This window comes from Phascolarctos cinereus, unplaced genomic scaffold, assembly GCF_003287225.1.
Source record: "Phascolarctos cinereus isolate Bilbo 61053 unplaced genomic scaffold, phaCin_HiC Scaffold_4;HRSCAF=312, whole genome shotgun sequence".
NCBI lineage: Eukaryota > Metazoa > Chordata > Mammalia > Diprotodontia > Phascolarctidae > Phascolarctos > Phascolarctos cinereus.
Window position 1 is genome coordinate 182,942,890 of NW_027555847.1, and position 15,884 is coordinate 182,958,773.

At 39.6% G+C, this 15,884-nt stretch overlaps 1 protein-coding gene across 1 annotated transcript in view; it reads right to left on the reverse strand.

The window, feature by feature from the left end:
• TRPM3 (transient receptor potential cation channel subfamily M member 3) overlaps window positions 1–15,884 on the reverse strand; it is a 373,306-nt gene that overhangs the window by 106,214 nt on the left and 251,208 nt on the right. The window contains 2 exon segments of the mRNA XM_078152814.1: window positions 5,648–5,815; window positions 7,314–7,542. Of these exon segments, the coding sequence (XP_078008940.1) occupies window positions 5,648–5,815; window positions 7,314–7,542 (397 nt within the window).

Consider the following 15,884-nt stretch of genomic DNA (forward strand, 5'->3'; position numbering starts at 1 on the left):
TCTGTAATATGGGACCGGGAGGAAGTTGTTATTGATAAGCTATACATTTCCTGTCACTTGGGACATGATCTAAATTCTTCTATTCACATCTTTTAGTGTGAAAAATTCATCTCAATATAAACCAGTACTCTGGAAGGAGCAGAGCTTAAATGGAACAATAATAGCTAACATTTATATGGTGTTCTCAGGTTTACAAAGCACTTTCTTTATGTTGCCCTATTTGATCCTCACAACAACCCCATGAATCATTACCCCCATTTTACAGACAAGGATAGGGAGGCTGAGAAAAGATTGGTAACTTGCCCAGTGTCCCATAGATGGTATCTGGGAGCAGGATTTGAAATGATGATGATGATGCTGATGATGATGCTAATTCTAAAAATAGCTATCATGTATACAGCATTTGGGCAGCTAAGTGGCACAGTGGATTGAGTGCTGGGCCTGGAGTCAGACTCATCTCCCTGAGTTCAGTTCTAGCCTTGGACACTTACTAGCTGTGTGATCCTGGGCAAGTCACTTAACCCTGTTTGCTTCCTCATCTATAAAATGAGCCAGAGAAGGAAATGCCAAACCTCTCTAGTATCTTTGCCAAGAAAACCCCAAATGGGACCATGAAGATTTGGACATAACTGAAATGACCAAACAACGAAGATGTTGCCAGGCACTGAGCTAAAAGTTTTGCAGGTATTATCTCATTTTATCTTTATAACAACCTTGGGAGGTATGTGTTCTCCCTGTTAGTGCAGATGAGATTTGAATTTGGGTTTTCTTGATTCCAAGTGAGGTACTCTACGCACTGTACCATCCAATTGTCTAAAATTTAAGTGGCAGGTGTTATTCAATATGAATTTCACCAATCTACCAATTTATTTCACTTTGCTGTATTATTTCTGCCCAGGAAAAACTTGTATCCAAGGTTTACTTAGGCAAGAACTTCCAGTGGTATGCTTTTTGTTTGGAGGAGTTAGTTCAGCCTGACAGTCAATGACAGATGCTCTTTTCACAGCTAATAAGTGTCTTAGGCCAGATTTGAACTCAGGAAGATGAGTCTTCCTGAATCTGAGGCCTGTACTCCATTCACTGTGCCGCCTAGCTGCTCTATACTCCTGTATATGTACCACACCATGCTCAACACAAGCAGTTTCCTCTCACTAACCAGGTACAATGTACAATGAACATCTTTCTGCTTAAAAGTTCATAAAATCTCAGGTTAGATGGAACCTCTTAGGTCCTTTGGTCCAATTTGTATCAGAGCAGGAGCCTGGGCTGGCAGAAGTAAGAAACTCACTACCTCCCAAGGCAGCTCATCCCACATTAGGAGGGTAGTAATGGTTAGGAAGCTTTTCCTTATGTCTAACTGAAGTTTTCCTCTCACAACATTTATTTTCAAAATACTTTTAGTAGTCCAGGTACAAATGTAATAGCTCACATTTCTTTTTCTTTTTTTTTTTTTTTTGGTGAGGGCAATTGGGGTTAAGTGACTTGCCCAAGATCACGCAGCTAGTAAGTATCGTGTGTCTGAGGCTGGATCTGAACTCAGGTCCTCCTGACTCCAGGACCAGTGCTCTATCCACTGCGCCACCTAGCTGCCCCTATAACTCACATTTCTAAAGCACATTACAAAGGAAATAATTTACACTATCTTATTTGATGAACACTTAGGTACTCTTTTTAAGTCCTTTTTAAATTTTCATTTGAACTGTTGTCTGACTCCATCCCCACTTCCCACTGTGGACATGAACAGTTGAATTTTTGAGTTCAGTGTAGCACTTTACATGTATACCCATTAAGTTTCGTTTGATTAGATTGGGCCTATCAAAATCTGTGTTAATCCCATGCTAGAGAGCATGGAATTTTCTGTTCTTATGTTAACGATTCCACTTAGGTTCCTGCTAGCTATAGATTTCATAAACAGACTATCTATGTCCTCATCCAAGTCATTGATAAAAATGCTTATTAATGGTTCAGGGCTCCAAACAAAGGACTAAAGTACAGACAATTCTATTGGACCAAGTGACTTGGAGGTCCCAACTGATAATTCAAGTAGCATTTTCTGTCCTTGCATCTTTTTTCCTGAATCTAAGACCTTCAATGAGCTCTCAAGGGAAATCTTCACTTCATCAAGAAGATGAGAACTTGTCTTCCCTTTGTACTACTAGTGAGTCAGTCACTGAACATTTATTAAGCACCTACTATGTGCCGGGCACTGGGGATACAAAAGACTTTGCTTTCAAGGAACTCACAATCTCATGAGAAGACAACAAGCCAACAAACATGTACAAACAAGCTATCTACAGGATAGAGTGAGAAAAATATGAAGTGGAGAGTGGATTGCTGATCCTGTATCAAAGACATCAGTGTTACCTTGGGCAATTTAATTTCTCTGGGCCTTAGTTACTTTACATAGAAATAACTCCATATCTGCCTGAAGGCAAGATGGTCTTTTAAGATCCCTTGCAGCTTAAAGAAAGATGATGCATGATCTATGAGAAAAATACCTCCCAGACTTTAATGTAGGGCTCATCTCTATGGCAGATTATGAAGTACTTTTGAGTTTTAGTCTGGAATTTAAGGCAGCTAGGTGGTAGAGTGTATAGAGTGCTGGTCCTGGAGTTAGGAATAACCAAGTTCAAATCCAGCCTTAGACATGTACTAGCTGTGCGACCTTGGGCAAGTCACTTGGCTTCTGTTTTCTCATTTGCAAGATGGGGTTAACAATAGCACCTACCTCCCAGGGCTGTGACGATCAAATGAAATAAACATTGTAAAGCATTTAGCACAGTGCCTGGCACACAGCATTATACAAATGAAAATGTCAAATATAGACATATATATATATATATATATATATATATATACACACACACACACACACACACACACACACACACACACACACACACACATATACACACACATATATAGACATTTTCATACACATATATAATCTCTTCCCCACTCATTGGTATAGGGAAACTGCCTCCACCAATGAAGATCAGCAACTCAATCTGTAACTTCTGGTCTTAATGTGTCCCTAAACACTTGTTCAGGGTCATACATGTAGTGTACATCATGAGACAGAACTTATTCCTAGGTTTTTCTGAGGCCTACCTTCTATTCTGTTTGCTGCACCACCTTTCTGATGTACTTTTCTCCCTCTTTTGGTCCAGACCTATGATTTCACTGGTGGAAATTTCCAGGGCAGAGATATGAAAACTCCCTCCACTACTAACTACCTGACTTAGAGAGTTGGGGGGAGGGGGGAGGCACTGAGAGGTTAATTGACTTGCCCAGGGTCACGTACTTAGTATGCCAAAGGCAAGATAACTGCCTTTCACATGTCTTGAAAGGAGAGGCCCAGTAGACATCTTAAGCTCAACGTGTCCAAAACAGAACTCATTACCTTTCTCCCTAAACCTCCCCTCCTTCCCTGTCATTGTTGAGGGCAATACCATCCTCATAGTCCCTCAGGTTCACAACCTAAGAATCATCCTGGATTCCTCACTATCTCTTACCCTGCCCCCCACATCCATTCTGTAGTCAAGGCCTTGTAACATTTCTCATATATGTCCCCTTCTTTCCTCTGACAATACTACCACTCTAATGTAAGACCTTATCACCTCACACCTTGCTTACTACAATAGTCTGCCTCAAGTCTCACCCCATCCCAATCTAGTCACTGCCCTACTCAATAAACTCCAGGCTCCCTATTGTCTCCAGGAATGAATATAAAATGTTGTGTTTAGAATTCGAAGCCCTTCATAACCTAGCCCCCTCCTACTTACTCTTCACCATCTATTCCTTGATCCAGTAACATTGACCTCTTAGCTGTTCCATGAACAAGATAATCCATCTCTCAGCTCTGGGCACCTTCCCTTGCTGTCTTCCATATCTGGAATGTTTTCCTTCAGTTCCATTTACTGATTTCCATGGTTTACTTTAAGTCCTCAATAAAATCCCATCTTTCATAGGAAGCCTTTAATTCTAGAACACTTCTGTTACTTATTTCCCATTTATCCTGCATGTAGCTTGTTTATATTTATTTGTTTGCATATTGTCTCCCCCATTATATTGTAAGCTCCTTGAGGGAAGGGACTCTTTGCCTCTGTTGTATCCCTAGTACTTAGTACATAATAGGCATAAATGTTTATTGATGGACTGACTTTAACCTAATTCTTTCTGACTCTAAGGCCAGCCTTCTATCCATTATACCACACTATTTTTCTATGACTTTATTGGATTTTAATAAAACCTCTACCAATGTGTCAGAAGCTGTCAGTGATTAATCAAGAGAGGGAACCACTTTAATGGGAAGTATGTCACCAAGTCAGTTGATTTACAGTGAGAGTCAGTGTGGCACAGTGGAAAAGCTCTGCAACAGAGGAATGGAGTTCATTCATACCTGTGATGCATACTACCTGTGTGACCTAAGGCAAGTTACTTAATCATGTCCCTCAATTTCCCCATCTGTAAAAACGAGGTTGGATTAGATGACCTCTGAATTCCCTTTCAACTGTACAGTTCAGAGGCATATATTCTCATTTAATTTTCATGATAGTCCTGTGAGATAGGTACTATTATTATCACATTTTAAAAAGAGTGGTTCCCTTTGGCCCTTCTCTTCCCCCTCCTTCCATAAGTGTACTCCCTTTTGGGAGATCACAGCCTTCTACTGGATGGGAGTAGGGAATTAAGGAAGTCTTTATGGCTCCTGCTCAGTGTCTCCAAAGATACAAAGAAAGCCTTTGTTTTTCCCCCTAGTAGACAGGATAATATGTTTAGCCCTTGGATAAATTCCAGGGAACGTCACACTGTCAAAGTGGGTGTTGTAGGAGGCTGTCCCCTCCCCAGATGCCTGATCCAGCCTGCAGTATAAAACATTTGTGCAGGGATAATTGTACTTAGAGAAAAGCTAATAAAAGCCAACCATAGAAACCACAAAATTCAATTAGTCTTGCATTTGCTAACCTGAATCCCCCCCCCAGCCAAAAGATGAAGGCTAAGGTTCTGCTTGGAAGGTCAGTGTCTGCTGAATGAAGCCAGGTGATACTAGATTTTCCCCAAACTTACAAGGTTTCTCTGAATGCACTGGGGTTGTTTCCTTACCTTATTGTTCCCTAGTGCTATATGTTTAGAAAACTTGGGGTGCTGTGCTCTTGAATTTCATTCTTTCTCTTGTAGCCCTCAGCCCCACTGAAGAGTTTCTGAGCTGGAAAGACCTTAGAGGTCAGCTAATTCAACTCCCTCATTTTACAAATGAGGAAATGGAGGAAGGATCAGAGAATTTAAGAAAACCTTACCCAAGGTCACTCAGCTAATAAGTGAAAGAGTCAGGATTTGAACCAAGGGAACCCTGACTGTAAATCCCTTATTCTATCCACTACACCACCTTGGCCTCTCTGGTTAGGCAGGCCCCTGATGTACTATAGTATCAGGGTTTTGTTTGTTTGTTTGTTTGTTTTTTGCTGTCTAGAAGGAAAGTGCCCCAGGCTTCTAATTTTATTGTCTGATTTCAAGCATCAGACCTTAGAAAAAGTTCAGGCACCAACCCTTTCCCCAGACTTGAGGATGCTCCTCTGTAGTCACCAAGAAAGCAGGAGCAGTCATTTCATACCATAAGAGACCAACCCGATGCTACTTTTCTTACTGTTAGCTCCATGTCCTCTTCATCTTTTTCCTTCACAGTCTTCTCTGGTTCCTCAGGCTCCTTCTCTTGAAGGTGGATCTCATGGGCCTGAGACATGTAAGGCATATCATCTTTGTTCTTGAACTCCAAGCTGAGAATTGAAGGAGGAAGTAGAATTCCTAGAATTACCTAAAGCAATGATAATGATAATAATAATAATCACATTTAACAGATTAAGATGATGCTGGTTGCTTAGTGTCAGAGGAAATAGGGCCTAATGCTTTTTGCTGTGTGCACATGTGTGAATGGAAGTATGAATGACTGACCACTCTGATATTAAGGGAATCATTTGGAGCTCAGTAGGGGAATGTTATGCAAGTGAGGATAAAACTTTTCATTCTGGTGGAAAAACTGAAAACGATTTTACCGACAAGTAAACGTTAATCGTTCCATTTGGGTAGAGAGGCAAAAATGAACATGTGCTTGGCCTGGACAGAAGGGAAGATGGGAACACCCACCTCCCACTCGAACCATCATTCAATCAATCAGTCAACAAGCATTTATTAAGTGCTTATTATGTTCCAGGCTAGGCGTAGGAAATACAAAGGCAAAAGTCAAACAGTTTCTGCTCTCAAGGAAGTTGCATTCATCAACATATATAATTAAACATAATTCAAAGAAAAGTTCACCTCACTTCTCTGGGCCTCAATGTTTTTTATTCGTTAAAAAATGTGTTGGACTCCATGATTGCTAAAGTCCCTTCCAGCTCTATGATGGAATATATAAATTATAATGGCTAACAGTATTGTTGTCAAAGAGCTTCCCAGCACTGCTTAAAGAGATAAAAGATACTGCATCTGTTTACCAATTTTGGCTATGCAAAGTGCATCTCCCTAAGGTGGTTTGGGGTGAGGGGTATTGTTGAAAACAGTTTACTTCCTTAAATTGGCTTAAACATACCAGAAGAAACTGGTTTATACCCTAAGTGTAGCTAGCTTCATGTACTATACATAGGAAATGTACACACAGAATCTTAAAGCTGGAATTAACTTCCTCTGACCCTCTCATTTTACCACTGAGGCATAGAAGAGGCAAGTAATTTGCCCAAATTCATTTTCACACAGTAAACTGAAGAATTGGGATTTGAACCCAGGTCCTCTAAAATCCAGGGTTTTTTCCTATGCAGTTAGGGTCTTTTAAATATATATATAAATTCACTTTGCTTAGCAAACCCAGTTTTATAATTAATGTGGGGTAAGCTTCAGTGTAGCCATGCTGGAATAATCCCAAGTTCTAAAGTTGTTAGGGGTTATTATGCCTTTTTTGTTGTCTTTCATCTTTTTGTCTGCCCCTTTCCTGCCATTTTTTTGCTTCCTCCTCTTTCCATTTCTTCTCTGCTTTGAGCACAGTCTAACAAATTCCAGGTTTTCTTTCTGCCAAGGAATGAAAGCATTAGGCCTTGCCATGAGCAATGAGAGGTTAGATGAGTGCAGAAAAGCTCTGCTGTGACATCATTCCTAGGGAAAGAGACTCTCTTTGTCCCTGAACTCAGAGAATGGCTCTCCCTTAAGCATATGGTGCATCCTACAGCAAGGAGGATTCCAGTCCTATCATAGATCAGGCTCATCATATCTAAAATCATTCTCTGCTCCCACCTCCTCCATGGTTCATTTTAGGCTGTGCTGACCTTGAGACCTGAATTCTTTCTCATCCGAAGTCGGCCCATCCACATATCCGTCAGCAGCATCTGGCTGCAGGTGTGAGCGATGAAGTCTCTGTGCTTGGCAGCCACTGCAAGCTGCAGGCACGTGGCATTACTCCAGTTCTTCAGCTCGTAGGTCAGTAATTTCATTGCCAGCTGTTCATCCTGCTTGTAGGACTGGTCTAACAGCTCCACAGCCAACTGTCCGAAGTCCCTGCAACACAGGAGGTGCTTAGGAATCTCTCAGGTAATAAGAGGATCTAGGAAGGGATGGGGAGAGGTGATAAGAAATGGAAGCTAGGGCTAGACCTCACAAATGGCTGCTGAGCTGCAGTCACATTGTGGGAAAAATCATTGGATTGGGAGTCAAGAGACTTGGGGTTCAAGTCCCAGCTCGGCCATATTTATGACCTTTGGCCTTAGTTGTCTCATCTGTAAAATAAAGGAGTTGAATTAAATGATCTCAAAGGTTCCATGTTCTGTGATTTATGCTCTTCCAGTTCTATGAGTTAAGAGCTCAAAGGAATCTTAGAGATGATCTAGAGTTGACCATGCCTGAGTCTATTTTCTTATTTAAGATAGAGATGATAATAGTGATTACCTTACGGGGCTGTTGTGAGGAACAGATGAGGTAGCATATTTTACACATTTGCAAACCTGAAAGTACTAAGTAAATGTTATCATCATCAAGATCAAAAGGAATTTGTATTATTCTGTCCAGAAGCAGACTGCACACTGCAGTGGGGATGTGGCCCTAGGTTCTTAAAAGCTATTACAATAGGTAGTAATAATAGCTACCATTTGTATAGCATTTGAAGGCTTACCAAGTGCTTTCTATTTATTATCTCATTTGATGCTCACAACAAACCTATGAAATAGGCGCTCTTATCACCCCTATTTTATAGACGAGGACACTAAGGCTCAGACAAGTTAAGGGACTTGTCCAAGGTCACACACATCTAATAAATGTCCAAGGCAGGATTTGAATTAAGATCTTCCACATTACAAGTCTAGTGATCTATTTATTATACCAGTTAGCTATCTCAGATTTCCAACAAGCTAGAAAACTTTTGATATGGACCCAATAATAGACTGGATCTTTACCTTTGAAGAACCAGCCTATTTACATTTGGAGTGGCTCTTCAACAGGTAAGTTACAGAGCAATATGTTAATAATTTTTTTTATTCTTAGCCACGGAAACTCACAAAGACCATAGACTAAGGTACAGAGGGGTTATGATCTATCTATATTAGTGGGAGGTAAGGAGTTATCACACTAGTGAAATCATGGATCCTTGAATGGAGGGAATGTACAGTTCTACAGGGAAAAGTCTTCGCTAATGATATCCAATAAAAGGGAATGGATATTAAACTGAACCCTGAGGAACCTAGGTTAGAATGTTTTGATGATGAAACTAGGGTGGTTAACTGAGGCAAGTGGCAGAATCTTTCTCCTGGAAATCCTTAAAAATGAGGAAGGCTTTCATTTGTCTGAAAGAGCTTAAGTTTGTTTAATTTCCTGTGATTTCTGCTAGTTGCAGTAGAAGTACTAATGGGGAGATGGGGAAGGTTCTTCTGGTGATGGGCCAGCATGGGAAAGACATCGAGGATGAAGGAGATAGGGACTTAGACTTGGAGTTCAAATCTTCACTCAGATACTTGCCAGCTGTGTGATCTCTGGCAAGTTATTTAACTTCTCTTTCGGCCTCAGTTTTCCCCTCTATAAAATGGGATAATAGCATCTACTCATAGTATTTTGAGGATCAAATGAGGAGTGTGCATGTGCGCAAAGACCTATCATTTCTACCTTTGCAACATCTCTAGAATATGTCCTCTCCTCTAACACTGGTGAAGGTTCTCATTACCTCATGCCTGAACTATTACGATAGCCTTCCTGCTGATCTCCTGACTCCATTCCATCTTCCGCTCAGCTGTCAGAGTGATCTTCCTAAAGCGTAGGTCTAACCATGTGACTCCCTTACTCAGACTCCAATGGCTCTCTATTTCCTCCAGGATTAAAAAAAAATGTTTATCTTTTAAAGCCTTTCACAACTTGGCCCCTTCATACCTTTCTAGTCTTCTTATGCTTTAACTTCCTTCTATATATATGCTAGAATCCAATGACATTGGGCTTCTTGTTCTTTACACCTAAGACTCCCATCTTTTGACTTTTATGGTTTTTACTGGAAGTCTCCCATGCTTGGAATGTCTTCCTTCTTCACCTCATCCTACTGGCTTCTTTCAACACTCTGCTCAAATTTTACCTTCTGCAGGAAGTCTTCTCCAGTTGCCCGTCTCCCCTCAGTATGTCTTCCCACTGAGACTACCTCTGATTTACCGTATATACATACATAGTTGTTTGCATGTAGTCTTTCCCATTAGAATGTGAATTCTTCGTTGAGGGCAAAGAACAGGGCAACTGTTTTTGCCTTTCTTTGTATTACCAGAACTTAACATGCTTTAAAAGTACTATATAACTGTGAGCCATATGTCAGTCAGAAAACATTTATTAATTACCACTATATAGTCAGGCACTGTGCTATGCGCTTGGGGTTACAAAGAAAGGCAAAGGACAGTCCTTGCTCTCACAGTCTAATGTGGCGGCAGCTAGGTGGCGCAGTGGATAGAGCACCGGCCCTGAAGTCAGGAGGATCTGAGTTCAAATCCAGCCTCAGACCAAACACTTGACATTTCCTAGCTGTGTGACCCTGGGCAAGTCACTTAACCCCAATTGCCTAAAAAGCAAAAACAACAAAAAGATGGAAATCTCATAAGTCTAATGTGGGAACAACATGTAAACTAGGTATTGAGGCAGAAAGAGGATAATTTGAGACAAGGCTACTTTATCCTTTCTCCTTTTAGTTGAAAAAAATTTTTCCCTCCAGAGGATATGGGATTCTGGAGCTAAAAAGCACATTAAAGACCATTTAATTTTACGGATAGTAAAACTCATTTTACACATGAGGGAATTAAAGCTGAGGGAGGTCAGGCTACTTGCCCCAGGACATTCAGGTACTAAATGGTAGAGCCGATATTTGAATACAGATTTTCTAGCTCTGAATCAGGTGACTGACCTTTCCCCTACTCTATTGTTAACTCTGCTTCAGTGTCTCCTACCTGAGCTATTAGTTTGACTTTAAAAATAATTTTTGCATCAACTATCCAGAAACATGGTTAGATTGGCAGTGTTAGTAGTAATGGGCTGACACCTCACATGTGGCATTGTTGGACACTCAGTTTGGCAGGTTTATGTACCCCCTACACTGTTGTTAGCCCATCATCAAGCTGTTGTGGAAGTAGAGACCACCTATCCAAGTTTGGCTGAGAGTAATAAAGCATAGGGAGTTTGGAACAATAATCACTCAATCACCACAAACTAGGGGAGGGGTGATGCCCAGTCATCTCAGGTCAGGGATTATAGGAACCAGCAGATATGTCCCACCTGTTGCTAATTATTATTTCCATATACCTACTGCTCAGTGGATTGAAGCATCTAGTTTTTTGACAGGAAGCCTGGATTGTAGTTGCAGTGGGACTACTTCCAGCATCATTGGACCCTATCCCAGAAGCTATGGATGACCCACCTGTTCTCCTCTGGCTGGGTGTTTTTCATGGGTCATACCCAAGGTCACTGACTCAGAGCAAGACTAACCCCTCATATGTATTTCCCAGAAGGGCAGGTTACTATTGCAGGGCCCTATTAGTTTGCATGTGCTTAGGAATGGAGCTTTTCTTGGGGAAAAATTCACTTGTAGATTGGTAGTTTATTATGAGACTTGGCTCATAGCCTTGACCCTGAGGCAGAGCAACCCGAGAAACATTTATTTGTGAATAGTCAGGAGCAGAATGGAGGAACAAGCTTGACCCTTATACTTAAGCTTTACAATTGGGAACTGGGGACTTGGTTGAGATTAACCTTGGGTTTTGGCTTCAGTTCTCATTCTTCCCTTTGATGGAATGGTGGTGTTCTTTTCCTGAAGTTAGAAAAACTTCAAATGTTTTCAGCCTATAGGGTTCCCTTTTCATGCTGCTGTGGCTACACTCTGAGATTGGACAAAGAACAGAGTCAAGGGGTCTGGAAGGCTGCTGAGATAAAAAAAAAAAAGACCTTTTCTTACAAAGATTAGACTAACCAAAATGAGGTAAAGCTGTAAATCTTCAAATCCTGCTTTGCTCTGAAGACTTTGCTGGCCCTTATGAATAGATCCAAGAAATTTGCCTAAGCAGCCAGCTCCTGGGATACTTCTCTAAATCTTCACGCTGGGGCTTGACCCAGCCATCCTTCATACCTATCCATTTGCATATTAAGGGACCAGCTTCTGTGTTTAGAACTAAAAGAGGCAGAGGACTATGGTGCCTGATGCCAGGCTTCCAGCAGGCAGGATAGTGTTCTGGTGAGAAATCTAGTCTGATAGAGGATGCATACATATTAACCATGATGTGATAAGAAGGAGGGGAGTTTAGGAGAAGCAGGGGGTATATTGTTTCTCTTGCCACTGTTTCATTGGGCAAATTATTAGTGGTAGTGACCCTCATCCTACCTGACAGGCAGTTGGTAGGCAGGCTTTAAAGAAGGGGAACCTAGGAAGAACTGGATAGTGACTGATCAATGCAGTGAGCAGTCATGCCTTTAGAAAACTGATGGTGAAGCATATCCTTGAGGTAGTAGAGATGTGGAATGAGACATATATTTTTATACATAGGCAAGATATTGAATTGTTTTGCTTGAGGGAGTCTATTGGGGGTCACTCTTATTACCACCCTGTGCCTTCCCATCAATTCAGTGACACCTACCTCTTTGCTGTTCCTCAATCAAGACATTCTATCTCCTGATTATAGGAATTTTCACTGGTTGTCCCTCATCCCTGGAAGGCTTTTTCTCAATTCTAGTACTTTTCCTTTGTTAGCTATTTCCAATTTATCCTGTATGTAGCTTGTTTGTACATGGTTTGCCTTTTGCTTCTCTCATTAGATTGTGGTCTTTTGCCTTCATTGGGCATCCTCAGTGCTTGACACATAATAGATGCTTAATTAATATTTATTGACTGAGAGGGAAGTAGAGTGATGTATTAAAAAGAAAAGAACAACAGTTTTTTTTTAAAAAAAGTGGCTAATGGCAACCACCTGGGCAACCTATCCTGCTTCACCTTTAATTTTAGTATCTTTTTTTCTCATTTCTCAAAACCTTTTCAGCTATCTTACCGACAACCATGTTTATTTTCTGCTTATAATGGCAGAATTGAAGCTTCTCTAGTCTCCAAATAATTGCCTTTCTTTTTTTTTTTTGCAGTTAGAAGTCATTAAATGATGCTTATTTAAAACAACAACAACAACAACAGAGTTAAGAGTTTGGTGGTAGACTCATTCCGGATCCCTTCTAATTCCAACTTTCATTGAAACCTCCCCTTGTGGCCCCACATCAGATAAGGTGTCAGATTTAGAGCTGGAAGAGGCTTTAAAGGACATCTAGTTCAATTTCCTTATTTTATTGGTGAGGGAAGTGAGGCTTAGAGAAGTTATATGACTTGCCCAGGGTTATACAGTTAATAAATGTCATAGCTGGGATTTAAGCTCTGGTCTTCCTGTCTCCAAGCCCAGCATTCTATCCACTATATCACATTGTCTCTATGTGAGTGGCAGAGAATGGGAGTTATTAACTGCTCTGATTGTATCACTAGGTCAAAAGATAATGTTGGTTAACTTGTGAATTGGTATGACCATTCTGGAAAGCAGTTTGGAATTATGCAAAGAAAAATGACTAAAATATACCTACCCTTTGACCCAAAAGCATATTAACAAAAATAAAAGTTCCATATACACCACAATATTGATAGCAACAACCAAGTAGATTCCCCGTGGACTGAAGAGCAGCTAAATAGATTGTACATGAATGTAATGAAATGTTATTGTGTTGTAAAAAAAATAAGCATGATGAATATAGAGACGTGTCAGAAAATTCACATGAACTAATTCAAGTGAAGTAAGCAGAGTCAAGAAAACCACATGTAGAATGATTACAACAATATAAATGAGATCAACAACCACAGCAAATTGAAATGGAATGCTATAAAATTATAGAACAAGGTTGGCTCTAAATAAGAGGGATGAGAAGATTCTCCCTCCCTGCTTGGTAGAAGTCAGGGTGTGGAATGCTGCATATCAGAATATTTCAAAGTGTTGATTAGTTTTTTGTCTCCTCATATTTTTCTTTCTTTTAAAAATTATTATAAGAGGGAAGGAAATCCAGGTTATGCAAAAATAAAGAATATCAATAAAAATCTATTTTTTCTTAAAAAAGGAACATTATGGTTAGAACAGCACTAGGGATTGTTCTACTGCCACTTTTCTTTTCTTCACTTATTTGCTAAAATTAACCTGGACTCGATACTTAGTTCTCTTTTATACTTTAATATATTCATAGAATCAAGGAGATACAAGGGTCTTCGGGGTCATCTGTTAACAGATCATGATTTTTAGTTATAAAATCTTCAAAAAGTGATCGGTCTCGGTCTTTTAAACTTATTGTGTAAACAGGTAATGGTCTAAGTTGGAAACAAATCCCTCTCTTTTTGACCTTTCTTTTAAGGAATTTTAAGGATTATCATTTTTCATATTATATATTATGTATATATTTATGTTAGAATATATTATTATATAGAATGTATTGTTATATATTATTTATATATTATATGTAATATACATATACATTATGCATTATTATACATTATCATACTACATACTATTATACATTATTATATATAATACAAACAATATTATTATATATTAATAATATAAATTATTATATGTAATATACATCATTATATATTATTATACAATATTGTTACTATTATTATTTAAGGATGATTATTATTATACAGATAAATTTAAGGAAAGGAGTTAACTACCCCTTTTTTCCTGGATACTCTTTCTTCCCTTGGCTTTATGAATAGCTCTCTCTACCATGGTTCTCTTATTTATCTTATCACTCTAGTCTCCTTTGTTGGGTCTGGGTTCCACTTCACCAAAATATGGGTGTTTGCCCAAGGCTTTTGCCCTGTATGTTCTTCTCTCCCCATAGCTACTTTTGGTGGTCTCATTAGCTTCTTTGGGTTGAATGATCTCTAAAGATGGTTCCCAAATATGTTATATCCAGCTCTAATTTCTTTCCTGAGCTCAAGTCATACAAATGCCAATTAAGATGCCTTCGTTTAGGTCTCCTGAAGGCATTTGAAACAACATATCCAAAGCAGAAATAACTATCTTCTCCCCTAAAATTGTTCCTCCTCTAGACTTCCCCATTTTTAAAAAAGGTACCACCGTAACATAACTTTGGAGTGATCCTTGACTCTTTATCATTTGTATCCAAATAGCTGCCAGGCCTTATCAATTCTTCCACTATGACATCTTCCATCTATCTTCTTCTGTCTACTCACTCTACTCAATAGGTCCTCATCAGCTATTGGCTAGACTACCACAATAGTCCCCTATTTAGACTGTTTCTAATCTCGTCTCTGTTTAATCTGTCCTCCACACCAGTGGAGGTCTTGTTTCTAATCCAGTGGTGTCAAACTGAAATAGAAACGAGACCCACTAACCCTCATCTAAGGATCCCTATGGGCCATATGTTGTCTTAAAAAAACCACATATTGACATTCTATTCTATTCTATTTTTACTTTGCTAAATATTTCCCAATTAATTTTAATATAGTTCAGTGGGATTTGGGAGTGTTGCAACAGCTCTGATCTATACAATTCCCAAATAATTTTCCTAAAACACAGGTGTCTGACCATAGGGGAGTGATCCCCTGTTCAAAAATTTACAGTGTTCCCTATTTTAAAATATAAACCCCTGAGCTTGACATTTAAAGCATTTTACCATCTGGGTCCAGCCTACTTCTCCAGACTTATTTTATATTATTTTTCTTTACACATTATCAGTTCCAGAAAAATGGCTTGCTTTCTTTTCCTTGGATTTTGACATTCCTTGTCCTGCAGCCATGTCCTGAATGTTTGGAATAGATTCCCTCCTTACCCTCTGCTTCTCAGGATCCTTAGCCCCCTTCAAGGCTCAACTCATGTGTTACTTTCTATGGGAGGCCTTTTGTGATTCATTCACTCTCCTTCTTCAAATTAGATTGCATTTATTTGTCTGCTTTCATAGGGTATCCCCCCCTTAGTAGAAGGTAAGGTGCTGGAAAGCAAGGACTGGTTTTTGCTTTGTCTTTGTATCTTCAGTGCTTAGCACAGTACCGTGTATGTGGTAAGTGCTTACTAAAAGTTGTTTGAAATGAATTGAATTTTGGACGCCAAGGGATGACTCAGCCATCCAGTTTGGGCCATAGTGGAAAACTTAGCATAAGGTAAAAAATGAATATCTTACTAAAGAATCCATTTGTGTTTGTCATTTGCATTCCTAGTAATTGCATGCACGAGGAATATATTTTTACCATCAGCTATCTGTTCTTCTTGTGGTGCTTTGTCTCCTATTCCTCAGATTTTCTCTGGGCTAGGTTGGTGTGGCTGGCCCCTAAAAATTCACCTTCCGTAATTACACTT